The sequence below is a fragment of the Quercus robur genome, chromosome 1, assembly GCF_932294415.1.
Source record: "Quercus robur chromosome 1, dhQueRobu3.1, whole genome shotgun sequence".
NCBI classification, from domain to species: Eukaryota; Viridiplantae; Streptophyta; class Magnoliopsida; order Fagales; family Fagaceae; genus Quercus; species Quercus robur.
In genome coordinates, this window is record NC_065534.1 from 49,262,113 (window position 1) to 49,278,827 (window position 16,715).

General features: G+C 37.8%; 1 protein-coding gene and 1 long non-coding RNA gene across 2 annotated transcripts; both read right to left on the reverse strand.

Moving 5' to 3' along the window:
- Positions 1-1,603: 1,603 nt before the first annotated feature.
- LOC126691108 (uncharacterized) lies at positions 1,604-12,032 on the reverse strand. Its single transcript, XM_050386187.1, has 8 exons — positions 11,605-12,032; positions 11,446-11,508; positions 11,268-11,363; positions 10,925-10,972; positions 3,239-3,310; positions 2,570-2,628; positions 2,113-2,200; positions 1,604-1,984 (listed from the first exon to the last, which is right to left on the reverse strand). Exons 1-8 carry the CDS (start codon positions 11,920-11,922, stop codon positions 1,838-1,840), a joined length of 891 nt encoding a protein of 296 aa, XP_050242144.1. The 5' UTR covers positions 11,923-12,032; the 3' UTR covers positions 1,604-1,837.
- On the reverse strand, positions 3,318-10,918 carry LOC126691117 (uncharacterized). The gene is made up of 2 exons (XR_007644789.1): positions 5,009-10,918; positions 3,318-4,903 (listed from the first exon to the last, which is right to left on the reverse strand). It is a non-coding gene; the product is annotated as an uncharacterized LOC126691117 (long non-coding RNA).
- Positions 12,033-16,715: the final 4,683 nt, after the last annotated feature.

Sequence of the window (16,715 nt, forward strand, 5' to 3'; positions counted from 1 at the left end):
AGTTGAGCTAAGATATTTAATAGCAGATTTGTTCTCACATGGTTTTATGAGTTTCAGTATATTGATGAAATACATCATTTCTAATTATAGTCTAGAGAGACCAAGAAAATCAGCTACCTTAGATTATAACCAAATGCTACCATGTACAAATAGGTTCCCCAGTCCTATCAACTCTATGGTTTTCTCTCAAGTAGACTCCCTTAGTTATCCATAGTTATGAGTCAATTCAGCAGCCAATGTTCCCAATATACAGGCTTGACGGTTAGGTCTTTGAACTCTGAAATTTATCTATTATCTCCGGCATACAAAAAAAGAAACGAAATATATGTTGCTTGCCATGGTGATTTTTTTTTTTTCACGATTCAATATAATTGGATTTTGGGGCTGAAAATTGGATGTGGGGTCCTTACTTTAACAGAGGGTGAAGGCAAATCATGATTTTGGAGGATTAAGATTTTAATCTACTTAGTTATCCCAAATGAGCTGTGTCCATGAATGGAACTATTTATTGGATGATATCCGGTAAATATAATTAAGGAAGTAGGTAAAAAACGATGTCAACCCCAAGCTTGTTCAGATTGCGCTCTGAAGTTCAGATTTAAGGTAGTCTTGAGAGGTTTGTTGTGTTAATCTTTTGCCAAAGAGTGCAATGGATGTATGAGTTCAAGCCTGATTGAACTAGAATCTGAGTCAATGAGTACAGAATTAGCTATAATTTTACTAATATTACGGAAACATTTTATTCCTTTGAGATGGAAGAACAATGCTTTCTAATTGCAGACAAGAATTGTTAGTACTCACTGATGCCAAAAAAAAAAGAAAAAAACATGTTCAAAAGTTGGAATTTAAGCATAGGCTTTTCTATCATGGTTTTCATCCTTTATGATGGTTCATATACCACATGATTATATATATATATATATATATATATATATATATATTGACAAGTAAAATAATACACAAAATATTCAGCATGTATTCTATTCATGATTTATATGCACAGTGAGGCATGGTCATCCATATTCCGTTGTAAGGAAAAAAAAAAAAAAATTGAATCATAAGCCTTACCATGAGTTTCAGCATGTAGCCTTACCACAGCTGAAAACTGAAAAACACTGTAACAAATTAATTTTTAAATGTGTGAATAGTACCATATGACCCATTTTTAATAAAAAAAAATTGCTAAAAAATGAGATTTGTGAGTACCGTGATTGAAAAGTTGCTGAAAAGTTTATCAAAAGGTGCTGGAAAAGTTGCTGAGGTTGCACTGTTCACACCTTTCCAATCAAAAACCACGGCATAGAGAGAACAAAAAAAAAAAAAAAAAAAAAAAAAAGAAGAAGAAAATGGTGAAACGCGTTTTGCGAAAACGTAGTACCCAAACGGAGGCTATATTTATACAAGGTTTTTTCAAAGAAACAAACAGAAGCAAACTTTACACATCCAAGTGCTGTCAACAGATGAAGGGAACAAAGAAAGGGGAAGGGATCAACCAGCAATTTATTATAGGGATAAAAAGGGGAAGGGAACAAAGAAAGAAGTTATTCTAGCCACAGGTGCTTTAATTAGCATTCAAGAAAACTATGTTGAAGACGGAAAACAGTGAGCGAGCAGCATGAATCTCCAATTTAACTAACGTTTTTAAAAGTTTTAAGTTGCAACATGTTATGATTCCCAATAGAATTCAAATGCATCTGTGGAAATTTTGAGGGCTTTACCCTTCTTCTGAAGGCTATCTCATTAACAGAAATTTGGAATAATAACAAAAATTTTACAGACAGCGAAGGTCAGTCTATATAACTCCACACATCCAAGATGTTAGAGGCAATCAAACCCATCATCTTCTCCGCACAGCAGGAGTTGGCCCACGTTGGACTGCAGCCCCTGGCTGCTGCGCTTGGCCACCACCTTGTTCTTCCGGCATATTCATTGCTTGGGTTATGGCATTCATGACGATCAGTCCAAGAGGGATCAGGTACATCCACTGATATGGCCACAATCCAATGGTGTACAAAATTATTGTGATGAAAGAACGTTTAAGGGGGGAAAAGTACTTATAACAAAAATTAAGGGGAAAAAGGTTAAGAAAACAATTAATTCTTAGGTACTCACATATTTAGCCCAAAAGGACCTTTCTGGTGGCAGTATAACTTCACCCTCTGCAGTCTCTCCAAGAATATCTTCAGAAAATACTGGAGCTCTGCAAGTAAGAAATATACAGCTATCAACATGATTGATAAACCATTTAGAAAGACATAAAGATTAGTACATTGATAAAGTAATGACTGCACTTGAAATATTTAATAAAAAGCACCAAATCAATTAGCAGTCTTGAACATAACCTAATCAAATAGACAGATTGACCATACGAACTCGGATGGATGAAACAGGTAACAATGACGTCAATCAGTTGAGCCGACAAGAAGGAAACATTATAATTTTTTTTTTCTTTCAGTAAATTTTTCTGGAAAACTCCATTAAACTTTTTCTGAGAATTAATTGCAGCAACATACTATACCAGATGCTACTTCTACAAGGTGGAAAGAATTAACAATATCAGACTAGTTACCTTGGTGCCTGCTCGCTGTTCTTCAAAACCGTGTGTGACTTGAAAGACCATTTTGCAGGCTGAAATAGAGACAACAAAAAAATTGAGAAGAGTAACATTTTTTGCTACACATCATGCTCCACAGCTTAGTCTCTTATCACTCTCCAGATGTAAAGTTCCAGTTGCAAAATTTAAAACAAATGCTGCTTGTCAACCAGCCAAAATCAAGATAATTAAATTTGTCATCTAAATATCAGCTGCCATTGTTGGATTTAAGCACATCATATGATTAAAATTCCAAGTTTTCAAAGATACAAGCATTGAAGAACAAAAAGCCCCCCCCCCCTCTCTCTCTCTCTCTCTCTCTCTCTCAAAATAAAGTAGTAATTATGCCACAACAAAGATTGCTAGGATTATAGCATCTTAACTGATTAACTACTACTTTAAAAAGCACAGCCAAGAAATATACCACACTCCAAGTCCAAGAGAAACCTCTCTGGTTAGGGCTTCATTTCAACTCAGCCATTACCCAAGGGGTTAAAGCCTTAAAGGGATCAAAGAAAATCTGAAACCAACTAAAGAGTCCCAGATAGTCAAACAATGGTAAACTATTTTTACATCAGATAAAAATTCCAATTTTTTGGTTCATTCAGTAACATGAACAAAAAACAAAGATCAATTTTGACTTACAAGTTTCAGTTGCCGGGGATGTGGACATGCCCCAGGGGCACCATAATTTACGGCCAAGATATTGACACCTTCCTGCAAAAAATGAAAAATAAAAAATTAACAAACAAATAAATGGAGGAAAACATCATAAAATTACGCAACCTAGATCCATCAAACAATGACAAAGCACTGAATCATAAAACAACCATCTGTCCAACATATTGATGAAACTAAGTGTCAAATCCATGTCAATAAGAAATTTGTTCTGGCTGAACCTACTGATTTGACATCTCATTCTAGACTAGTAGATTTAAAAGATATTGTTCAAATTTTTCTGTAGGAAAACACAAAACATTAGTTATTATTTTATTTGTATAAAACTCAACAAATAATAGATAAAATGAAGTTCCCCCAAATGTAAGATTCCTCTGTATGCAACCAAATATAAACTTTAGTAACAAATTTTCTATCCATTTATCATAGCTAAAAGCAACACAATATGCAAGTACAAGACAGAGAAGAAATGTTAACAGAGGTGTTAGCATACAATTAAGATTCAGATAAAGCAAATCATCTTAGATCAAGTGCATCTTCTGCACATATTTTCATCTAACTCTGTTTCATTTCCCAATCTTCTCAATGCCTCCAAAGAGTTATACACAATGTAAACATGTAATAACATTTTTTTTTTTGATAGGTAATCATAAGAATTATTAATGAAAAAATTAGGAAAAATACAAGTTCATGATGATGAACAACAGGAAATGAAAAAAAAAAATCCGGAAATAAATCTAAGTGAAAGCATAAACTCATGTAGAGAGGAACAATCAGTAAAACCCCAACAACGAGACCAATCAAAGAGACTATGCTAGCAGAGCACAATTAACTCTTCCAACGTCTTCTCAATGTCCTCAAAAGAGCGGTGGTTTTGTTCCAACCATACAATACACATCAAACAAATTGGGATCAAATTCCAAACATTCAAAGTATAATTCCCAAGCCATTGATGCTAGCACAAAAATAAACCTGCCACCGAGTCTAGCATGACTCAATACATCTCGAAGACCTAAAGCATATAAATCCAAAATGTATGTGTAACAGGACAATGTAGAAGTAAGTGGTCCACCGATTCCCCATCACAACGACACAAACAACACCGATTTTCCAAAGAACGTCCCCTAAGCATGAGATTATCCAGAGTAAGAATCCAACCATGAGCAACCGTCCACAAAAGGAAAGCCACTTGCTTAGGAACCTTAGATTTCCAAATACCCTTCCAAGGGAACAAAGAACTTTGAGCAACCCAAATCTTATGGTAGAAAGACTAGATGTCAAACCTACCATTACCTTTGAGACGCCAACAAAGAGCATCACTTCTCGTACCCTGGGGAATGTGAGATTGGATAAACGCAAGAAGTGAATAAGATGCAGCTAGCTCCCAGTCTTGAAATTACCTGTAAAGTCTCATATCCCAAATTCTAACATTTCCCCCCTCTAGAAGCCACAAAACCTTAGAGACACAAGCTTCCTTGTCAATTGAACACACGTAGAGCTCAAGATATAGGGATTTGAGGGTATTATAACCAATCCACTTATCATGCCCAAGGTAGTCAAAGGCGTCAGGCGACCTTGAGGCGCTAAGGCCTTGTATCGCCCAAGGCGACGAGGCGCCAAAAAGGCGCTAGCCTGAGTGAAGCAAGGTGCTAAATATTAAATATAGTTTTTTTTACATATATAGAGCTTAAATCATATATATTAATGTACTTAAAATTATAATCAAGCCTCTCTTACCTTGTTCCTAATGCATAGGAATTAGTCTATAAAACCAGTTTTTGTGTTGAATCCAATAGGGCCCAAAAAAAGAAGAAGAGAGATTATAGGAATAAAAATAAAAAGAGGAGAGTTGCTATTAGAGACTAGAGGGGAAAAAAACTGACAGAGGGGAGCTATGAGGGAAAGAAAAGAACAGAGAGAGCTGCTTTGAGTAAGAAAGGAGAGGGAAAGAAAAGAACAGAGAGAGTTGCTCTAAGTAAGAAAGGAGTAGAAAAAAAGAAGAAAGACAAAAACAAAAAAAGAAAAGAGAGCAGAGAGGTCCGGAGAATGAGAAGCAATAGTAAAAAAGAGAGCTTTTTAAATTAAAATTACATGTAGGAAATAGGAATAAAATAATGTTATAAATTTAAAAGTAGAAATAAAACCTGTTGAGGTAGGGTACTATTGGGCAACTGTTGTAGTGGCTAGAAGGTCCATGTACTTATATATTATTTTATTATTTATTTGTGGTTCTAAAAAGCTAAGGTCTGATATGCTTTTTATTAAACATTAGTGGCTGCCAACTCAAACCCCACTAATGTTACTAAAAGACAAAATTAAGTTATAAATTAAGAAAAAGCCAGTTATCTTTTTAACAAAACCAAGTCCCCGGAAAGAAAACAAAGGCGACAAGAAAACAAAGGCGACGGAGGCTCTCGCCTAACACCCGGAAAAACTGTTCAAGGCGAGCGACTAGTCGACAGAGGCGCTCGCCTCACTAAAGGCACCTCGCCTCAGTGACCTTGAGGCGCTTTTACACCGCCTCGCCTTGCCTGAGCGCCTAGGTGCTTGCCTGAAACGCCTTTGACTACATTGATCATGCCATAAACGGATACGAGTGCCATCACCCACTAAAAACGAAAGATGCTTAGAAAAGCTCTCCCTCTTGAATACTACGCCATAGGCACATCCATGAGCCCTCTTGCAAACTTTAGTGCTCCACCCCCCTTGACCCTCTCCATATTTAGTGGAGATAACTCTATGCCAGAAATGGTTAACTTCATGTCCATATCTCCAAATTCTCAACAGCCATTTCCTTAACAAGGCTTGGTTAAAAGACACCACATTTCTTGTCCCCAAACCATCCACCTCAATGGGTGAACACACATTTTCCCAAGCCATCAAAGGGTATTTGAAGCACCCCTCTAAAGACCCCCAAATAAAATTCCTCTGGATACTTTCCAATCTTGCAGCCACAACCTTAGGAATGGTGAACAAAGATAAATAGAACGTTGGGAGACTTGAGAGAGTACTCTTCAATAACGTGAGCCTACCACCCTTAGATAATTAGAGACGCTTCCACCCTGATAGTTTCTTCCCCATCTTCTCCAAAATAGGGTTCCAAATAGAAACTGTCTTAAAACGAAGTTCCCAAAGGCATTCCCAAATATTTCATAGGCAAACTGCCCACTCTACGCCGAAGAATATTAGCCGAGACATCCAGGTTACTCACCTCCCCAACAAGTACAATCTCACTTTTCCCAACATTAACCTTCAACCCCGTAAAAGCTTGAAAACGAGACAAAACCAACCTTATGGAAAGAAGCTATCCCCTAGAAGCATCACAGAATAAAATAGTGTCATTCGCAAACAAAAAATGGGAAATACGCGCATCAACAGAATTCACTGCTCCCTCTTGAAAATCCCGAATAAGATCGCTCTCCTTCGTCTTTCTCAAAATTCTGCTCAAAACCTCCATTATCAAAAGAAACAAAAGAGGGATAGTGGATCACCTTGTTGCAAACCGCAAGAGCTTCCAAAAAACCTTTAGGGAAGCCAATTTACTAGGACAGAAAAACGAGTAGAAGTAACACAGGCCTTAATCCACCCCCTCCATTTCACCCTAAAACCCATCTGACACAATAGATATAACAAAGCATCCCAATTCACATGGTCATATGCTTCTTCGATATCAAGCTTGCAAACCACACCCACAGCTCTTCAACCTACTATCTAGGCACTCATTAGCAATGAACACTAAATCTAGAATTTGCCTTCCACCAACAAAGGAATTTTGAGACTCAGAAATGAGATTATCCAACACTGCCCTCAATCTATTAGCCAACACCTTTGACAGCAACTTATACACATTGCCCACCAAACTGATAGGGCAAAAATCTTTAATATTAATGGCATTACTCTTCTTAGGAATTAAAGTGAGAAAAGAAGCATTCATAGACTGCTCGAACACGGAGTGTTGATGACAGTGTTCAAAAAAATCCATAACATCCTTTTCCACAACAGTCCAGCATTTGTGAAAAAAAGCCATCGTGAACCCATCCAGACCAGGGCCTTTATCCCCCTCCATCTCCCTCAAGACCTAGATGACTTCCTCCTTCGTGAATTCTCTCTCTCTCTCTCTAAGGACAACCTCTCTTCCTCCTTTATACATGCAAAATCTAACCCATTCGTAGTAGGGCGCCCCACTTCGGTTTCCTCATACAACTTCTAGTAGAAATGAACTACTCGAGATCACAAATCAGACCCATCCTCATAAAGAACACCATCCACCTCAATCCTCTTAATTTGGTTAGCTGTTCTATGGGAGTTTGCTAACCTATTAAAGAATTGAGTATTGTTGTCGCCCTCCTTCACATACAAGACACGAGACTTTTGTCTCCAGAAAGTCTCCTCCATAGAAGCCAAATGTTCTATGTCACCTTTGATCTGAATACGACGATTCTGATCCTCATTCGAAAGGCCCAGGAACTCTTCTCTAGCATCTAAACCCAATAATTCAAACAGCAAGCTCTTCTTTCTAAAGGCCAAATCCCCAAACTCCTCCCTATTCCATTTTTTAGATCAACTTTCAGAGCCTTTAATTTTTGGGCCAAAACAAAACTTGGAGAGCCCACAAAACATTACCCAGTCCACCATTGCTAAACTACTTCAACAAATCCCTTAGCTTTCTGCCACATATTCTCAAATTTAAAGGCACAACAACCTTGACGAAAACCACCAACTTCCAACAAAAGTAGACAATGGTCCGAAATAACCCAAGGAAGCACCCTTTGAGAGACATTCCCAAAATGATCCTCTCAATCTAATGATACCAAAGCCCTGTCTATTCTCAACATAGAGCATATTCTAGAATCTCTAAACCAAGTGAAATAAACCCCTCTAATGGTAAATCCACTAAGAAATTGCTCTCTATAAAAAGACTCACAACCAAGCCTCTCACTCGTGGTATCTAATAATGTTGAAGTCACCTACCAAGCACCATACCATGGTCCACCTATCACGCACCCTTGACAACTCCTCCCACAAAGCAGCCCTTTGACCATCATCATTAGGGCCATACACACCTGTACAACCCCAAACAAAACCATCCACCACCCCTCTCAATAAGACATTGACAGAAAATTGTCCAACCATAACATCCATATTTTCAAAAACCCTCTTATCCCAAATCATCAAGATCCCTCCTGAAGACTGGACCGCATCTAACACCACCCAGTCAATGAAAGGACTACCCCATAAACTCCAAACAAAAGCAGCATCAATAGAGTATATTTTAGTTTCCTAGAAACAAACAAAATCACATTTCCACTCTTTAAGAAGTTTCTTACAAACCTATCTCTTCCGGGGATTGTTGAGCCCCCTTACTTTCCAAGACAAAAGTCGCAAATTCATTTAAAATTACCAACACCCCCGACAACATTAGAACAAACTCTATTCCTACTCCTAGAGGAGATACCATCATAATTAACAGAAGAAATCAGCCCCTTAAGCTCTCTGAGACCTCTTGTCCTTGGGTTTATAGTTCGCTTAGCCACCTCATCCTTGGTCACCTCGAGACATTCTAGTTCAAGAAGACAAAATAGAACCAAAAATTGAGCTGCATGTTTCACAATTGGAAAACCCACCATATTACAAAAAATCTTCATCAACTTCTGTCACCTGAGTACCCTTTACAGTATCCTGAACCAGCAACAAATCTCTGAGTTCGCTGGGATCCCACCGAGACAAAGGGTCACACTCCAACAAACAATTATCATTCTCTCCACTACCACAGCCATGGTCATCAACCCCACTGTTATCCCACGGTAGAAGGAGAAGCCTAGAATCACTCTGAAGTTCCCCAACATAATCCACTGACCTCCGCTATGTCGTATCATCATGGTGGCCACCCACATCAAAAGCTTTGTCATGATCCTCCCTTTCCCCAAACTCAGCTTCCACCCCATTACCCAAGTCTGAAAGAGGAGAAAAACGATTTTGAACCACCCATATGTGCCGACAAAGGATCGGCAACACTTCTTTCATAATCGGAGACTCAAATGCCACCGCCGCCGAGCTAGCCACCATCTCTCTAGTGAACCCAAAATTTCGGTTACCTATCCCATGGGTTACCTTGGCATCGAAGCCCGTGACCATAGAAGGATCAACCTCTACGAAATCAAGATTGAAGGCAGATGAGATACACCTTGACGCCAAGTCTGTGCCAGTCTCCGGAGCACCAAAAATTCTCATCGACAACTTCCCATCGCCACTCGAACTCTCACCTACCTATCTCTCTATCGGCTTCAAACCCCGAGACTTGCTCTCACCCAATTGGTTCTCTATCGGATTCAGAACTTGAGACCCCAGCACATATAAGGGTTGGGCTACGGTCTGGGCTAAGGGTTGAACTAAGAGGCCCTTTACCTTTAGGGTCTTCCAGAGCCAGCATATGGGCTTTGTCAAGCCTAGGAAAGTCAATCCTATTAAAAATAGGAGGAATGGGCCCTTGAGCTTCTTCATTAAAAGGTTCATATTTAGTAATTTCATTGGGCTTTAGCCTAAAGCACTTTCCCTTCCCATCTTTTGGTTTAAAAATTCTCAAAGCCAAATTCTCAACAGTCAACTTAAAAATAAATGCATGTGTGGGTCTATTTTTGGTAGAGCCACAAAGAATCACATTATTACCTAGATTATCTCCAAAAATTTCAAAATTCCTAAGCTTCCACTAGTTACCATAATTGTTCATAGCTTGCCTATTCCGGCCACCATTGGCTGGCAAAAATAAAACCGCTCTCACCTCCATAACCTAGCCTTGATTTGTCACCAGAGAAGAAGAAGCCTAACTCTTTGTGAAACAAAGACCACCCAGAACGGTTAGTGCTTGCTGGTATCATAACACACCCTCGGCAAGCCCCACCATAGTACTCTACTATGGCCACAAAAAAGCTAGCCTTATTCAATCTCCCACAAAATTCCAATAACTTATTATTCCAATAACATTATCCAAGTGAATACAACACCCTATTGCTAAAATAGTCTCCACCAACCAAATTATAATCCTGATCCTAATCCAAACAATGATTTTAAAATAAATAAATATAAGGCAACAAGAATTGTTAGAAATAAAGACAGAATGAATCTCAAAATGTGGTACTTTCAATATAACACCAAACTGGTACCCTTCATAGGCCAGTATAGTGACTATTTAGTCCTAGTTTAAGTTCCCAAGGCAAAAGAAACAAAATGGGGAAATAGATTTTATAATGGGCATAGAACTTAATAATTTTTAAACCAACCACAAGAGAGATTTTCAGTTTCTCCTGTCTGTTTTTCCCCATACTCCCATCCCATTATCTACTACCAAAAAACTTAACAAAGTTGAAATCACCTACCTTTTTTTTTTTTTTGTTTTGGTAAACACATGCACCTACTAGGTGTCGAACCCACCACAAAGGGACAGTTGAGCTATAGCTCATTGGCATCACTTACCAAATTCTAAAGAAACATCCATAAGAGACTTCCTCTATTTACCCAAACTAGAATAAAGGATTGCTAGGTATCAACTCAAGAAAAGAGTATAGTTTGAAAAATCAGAAACAGAAGCAAGAATGTAGTTTTTCTTTTGATAGGCAGCAAACATGAATTCAGTATGAATCCCAAAGTTGAGAGTACCATGTGTATAACAAAATGTTCATCGAGGCTTTCTCTTGGAAGACATCTCTGCATTTAAACAAAATTGCAAGTTAGTGCAGTCAGGAACTCAGGCATTACAATGGTACAAAAATGAAACACAGATAACAGAGGCAAAACCACTAAAATAGTCACATTTGGTAGCAGAAATAAGTATAAAGTTTGGGACACCTTTAGAAATATTTTTATTAGCACAAAATTTCAAGGATAACAATGAAAAAGAAAAAACCAATCAGTAAGCATTCTAATTTGATTTTGTTGATGAAAATTATCCATATACATGATTCTCGAAATTAGTTAGGTGGTGCAAAAATGAGAAACTTACTGCTTTCACAGAGGATATAACGTATTCCCTCCCAGGGGAGCTCAAAACATTGGAAGGCAATCTTATCCTATAGAAGTCATCTCCTTTCAGAAGATTCTGCAATAACAGACAGCATCAACATTTCAGCAGAGCAATTGCGCGCACAAAGAAAGAAAGACAAGTTTGGATAAATAATTACTTGAAACTTCTCCTTCTCCACCTCAGTAAAATCATTCCTCGAAAAACGCAGCTTTGTTAGTGTCTGTTACAAGTAAAACAACTCCAAAGTCAGTCCAGCACCAATATATTATTGGTATTTCCACGACAAACCTAAGGCCCGTGAGAGAGAGAGAGAGACCTGGGCCCCGTGGTTCCAAGTTTTGAGGCGAGCGTTGAAGATGCCAGCAGGAGAGAAATCGGAGTCGCCAAAGGCGTGTTCGAGTGAGAACTGGACCTTCGAATCCTGATCCGACTCCGAACACCTCTTCCGGGTTGGGGTTGTTGGAGGTGGTTGTGGTGATGATGATCGGATGTGGGCGAGATCAGGGAATCCGCCTTCTGAGCCCAAGTCCTCTTCTTCGATGAGGAGTTCATCCGATTGGAAGGCCAGAGATGAGGAGATGAATAGAGACAGAAGCAACAACAGCTCACACATTATTATTATTGTTCGCTTCATTCATCCGACCCTTCTCCTTCCACTTCCACTTCCAGAGGAGAGAGCAAATACAAATGCAAGATTGGGAATATGTTTTGTGCTTTTTGTGTCTTTCGCTCCACTGGGGTTGGGTTGGGTTGGGGATTCAATGACTTTCTTTCACAATAATATAATAATAATGGAAAATTATTGAATATAATATTTGTTTAATTATTAATTTTTAATAAATAAATAGCACCATCAGTCAAATTTCAAATTTTGTAAAACACAACCTCAATGTTATGTTTCCAAATACCATTTTAGCGCAAAATACGATAAAACTAAAATCATGTTTAGGAAAAACAATCTCAATGCCAAAAGAGGCTATTCTCCAAATATTAATTCTTCCACAACGCTATTTTTTATAATTAAATAACAAAATAAGAAAAACTTAACAAATTCCTTAAAGGTATTGATTTAAGAAATCTTTTGTTGGTTAAAAAAATGTAACTAATTTTTTTTATAACTTATTATATTTTCAATAGAAATGATATCAAATTTTTTTCTTAAAATTATCCATTAACAAATTTCCCTAAGGGCACCCAATAAACCATAAAATAATAATATTTTCCTTATAAAAAACCCAACAAGTTCACTTACATTTTTTTTTTCAAAAAATACATTAGAGCTGTAGATATCGTATTTTGTTTGCCTTCAATTTACGTGCCGGACCCCAAAATCTCAAAAATATTAATTTTTTTCCATGGGGCCACAAAAACATTTGGATTGATGTGGCGTAACTCATTTAGGGATTGGAGCACTCAAAGTGTCATTTTAGATCAAATTAACCAAAATGCCCTTGGTTAACCCTAGGTTGACCAAAAGTCAAAGCTAGTCAAAATCATTCCAAAACAACATTTTTCATGTTTCTGCATCAAACTCGAGTTACTTGGTACTTTTCATCAACTTTGACCAAGTTTAACCCGAGATTAACTCCTAGGGACCACGAAAACCCTAATTTTGATCTGATCATTGGAACAAGTTGAGACTAGCGTCATTGCAAATATTATTGAATTCATTTTCTCCTGAAAATCGTACAAAGCGTGTCAACTCGCTTCTCAAGACCATAACTTTTGATCCAACCGTCAAAATTTCAATTTCTTTAATGTTTTGGAAACTAGACATCCTAAGATTTCCAAGGACACTAAGATTAGCTCGATCAGAGTCCGAGAAGACATTCAAATATGCGATCAAAGTCAAAACCGGAATAGTCAAACCTTGGTGATGTCAACACCAGCCTGGCGCACCTTTAGTGGCCGGCGGCCACTAGTTGCCGATAGTCGAAGAGTCACAAAACCATTATAAATACCCTAAGACCCCCAAATTTCAACCAAAAAAAAAAAAATTTGGGCAATTTTGGAGCATTCTCCTGGGCAGATTCTCTCTCTTTTCCCCTCTAAATTTTCTCCCAAACACATCAAAAAACTTTTGATTTCTTTCTTTTTTCAAAATCAAAAGGTAGTGTTCTTGCACTGTTTTTCCTCTCCTTGGTCTTAGGACCTTAGATTTGAGGTTTTAAGGGTGTAGATGTAGCTTTTTAGCTACAATCTACACCCTTTGCTTTATCTTTCTTCTTACCATGTCTATTTGCTTTCCATAGTATATCTTTGCTTTATCTTGCTTCCTAGCATGTTTTATAATCTTTTTGGCATGTCTCCTTGCTTTTTGCCATGTTTTACCGCTTTAATGTTGTTGGCCTAGCCTTCTTGGGCTAGGATATGCCTAGATGTTGTGTTTATGCTTAGATCCATGTGCCTAGGTGCTTTTTGCCATGTTTATGCTTAGATCTACTTGTTTATGTGCTCCTTGCCATGCTTATGTTTAGATCTATATCTTTGTTTACTTCGTGCCTTGTTCATGTGTGTAGATCTACATATTGGTTGTTATGCCATGTGCTTCTATAGCCTTTTTGTCTCTTTGTCCCCTTTTTCTTGTGTTTTTTCCCTTTAGGTAGGGTGTAGATCTAGATCTTGTGGTCTAGGCCTACATCCATATACATAGGCCTATATCAAAAGGCTTGGATCATTTTCCTTATGCATGTCTATATTTGCTTGCTTCTATGCTTTATCTCCATGTTTGTCTGACTAGATCTAAGCTTTGCCATGCTTTGTGCCCTCCGTGGGCTTGTGCTCGTTGATCTTTGGGGCCACTTGCTTGTGTGGTGGCACCCATCCCTCTTGTGGCTTAGTTGGGTGTGACCATTTGTGAGATACACCTCCATGCTGTTGGTTTGCTTGATGCATACCCTTTCTCTGCTTTGTACAATGTTAATATGCTTGCCTTGCTTGCTTTGTGCCACCTATAGAGACCGCATTTTGTACCCATTAATAAATTTTGGTCCCCGGCCCCAATGATGAGCTTGACATATGTCAACCAAGGGTAATTAAAGAGTTCACAATAGTTTGGAAGTAATCACAACTCAAAAGTGCTCAAATTGCTTTGAAATTGATATTGAAAAATGATATTTGCTCACTGTTTTGACCCTAACTTTTGATCCACAAAGAATTTTTAAGTGAGATCCATTTCATTGGAAAGTAGACATCATGGGATTCAATTTGGAAACAACTCTTTCCTAATTTGGACTTATTTTGAGTGAGTTATGACTTTTTGAGGTTGGGCCAACTGGACAATCCGATTTTTTGGGTTTTAAAACTTCATTTTAAGGGCCAAAACATAATGCTTTGATGTGGGCCAGCCCATGAACCCTTGAGAATGTCCAAATATCATTACAAAGTTTGAAAATCCTAATTTTAACTTATAAATACTCATCTTATGTCTCCACTCGCCCAGGGTGTACTCTCATTTGCGCCTACAGTGGTGACTCCGCTGAGGATAGAGATGAAGTTTAACTTTGACGAGTTGTTAGGCCATAATTAAATAAAGATTTTATTAATTGAGATCAATCCAGTTTTATTTTGTTTGCACACACTTCACTTGGTTCTTTTGTCCTTTTTTCCCCGGTTGGTGATGAGTAGGAAGATGAGTACGCTCCATTGGGGCTAAAATCTTTCAAAATTCATCCCACTAACTCTCAATTTGTGCCATTGCCTATGATGGGCTTTGGGTACATTAACGGTTTGCCACCAATCCACAAAGGTCCACTTAGGCCCTCGGTTGGAATCATGGCCCATCTAGTTATAAGTGACCTACTGATTTGTCCCTTTAGCTTTAAGAAGCTTACCCACACGTAGATAAGCTTAAAACCCAATCATATAGGGTTACCTAATTGGGTGTGCATGTGTGTGCTTTGTTTGAATGGTTTGTTGGGCTAATAAAGTGGGTCAATCTTTTTTAGTATATTATGTTTTCAAAAATAAAAAACCAATTTTCTTTTTTCAAGTTGTCAAGTTCTTTTTTAAAATAAAAATTTTCAAAAAAAAAATATGTGAATTTTTTACCCCAAAAAAACAAGTAAAAAAGGTGTGAGTTTTCAGTTAGGTTTATATATATATCTATAAATTTCAAAAAAATTTCAAAAAACAAGTGAGTTTCTTTGTAAATATATTTTTTTCAAGAAAGAGTTGCTTTCAAAAAAAAAAATTTCAAAAAATAAAATATGAGTTTTTAGTGAGATTTTTTAATATAAATTCCTAAAAAGGTTTTTCTTTTTTAAAAAAGTGAGTTTTCTGTAAATGAAAAAATCAAATTGAGTTTTCTAAAAAGAGTTTCTTTCAAAATAAAAATTTTCAAAAAAATCTTTTGAGTTTTTCTTTAGTAATAATTTTTTTCAAATATTGGCCCATTCCAGTTGCCCTTTTTTGTTTGATGTTTAAGCCTTTCTTTTGTTGTGTCTTGGGCTTAGGCCCATCTGTATTTTGTCTTGTTTTGTCTTGGGCCTTAAGTTCATCCTTGTTTTGTCTAGAGGCATTAAGCCCACCATTGTGTTGCCTTAGGTCCTAGACCCATCCTTTGTTGTGTCTTGGGCTTTAGACCCATCCTTGTTTAGTCTAGGGGCATTATGCCCACCCTTGTGTTGTCTTGGGCCTTAAGCCCATCCTTGTCTTTTCTAGGGGCATTAGGCCCATTCTTGTGTTGTCTTGGGTCTTAGCCCCATCCTTTGTTGTGTCTTGAGCTTAGGCCCATCCATGTTTTGTCTTATCTTGGGCCTTAAGCTCATCCTTGTTTTGTCTAGGGGCATTAAGCCCGTTCTTGTGTCATCTTAGGCCTTAGGTCCATTCGTGTTTTGTCTTTGGCTTGTCTTAGGCCTTAAGCTTGTCCTTGTTTTGTTTAGGGCATTAAGCCCATCTTTGTTATGTCTTGGGGCCTTAGGCCCATCCTTGTTTTTGTTTTGGAGCCTTAGGCCCATATTGTGCTCTCTAGGGTTGTTACCTTATTTTATCTTTTGTCAAGGGCCCTAGGTCCACTCTTGTTTGTCTAAGGGCACTAGGCCCATGTCTTGTTAAGGTTTGTCATCTTTTGGTGTCTTCATTTTTGTGTTTTCAAGTTTCATTCTTTTGGGTCTTGTCTAAACTTTATGGTCTCATTCTAGGGGCATAGTTAAGTGGGAACTGTACATAAAAGTTTTTGTTGGTAATCTTCATGAAATATTTCTCATAAGGATAAGTCTCTTGTAAGTGACCAATCATTGCTCCTAAAAAGGGTATTGCACAACCCTCATGGTCTCAAACCTCTGATAATCGCCTCATAAGAACCAATCTTGCTTCTGTCGACCAAATGGCCTTAAGTGACCAAGATATTTTGAAGAAGATGGAAGAAATGATGGCAAAGATGACTGCTCCCTTCATTAAGAGGCTTCATAATCTTGAAGGTGCTCA

Bases quoted from the DNA above. Each gene is read 5' to 3' on its own strand.
- LOC126691108 (XM_050386187.1), bottom strand. From the start codon at position 11,922: ATGAAGCGAACAATAATAATAATGTGTGAGCTGTTGTTGCTTCTGTCT. The intron at 3,311-10,924 runs GTACTCTCAACT...CATTTTTTGCAG, and splicing joins AACATTTTGTTATACACATG to GAAGGTGTCAATATCTTGGC. The intron at 1,985-2,112 runs GTGAGTACCTAA...TGGCCATATCAG, and splicing joins GGTCCTTTTGGGCTAAATAT to TGGATGTACCTGATCCCTCT.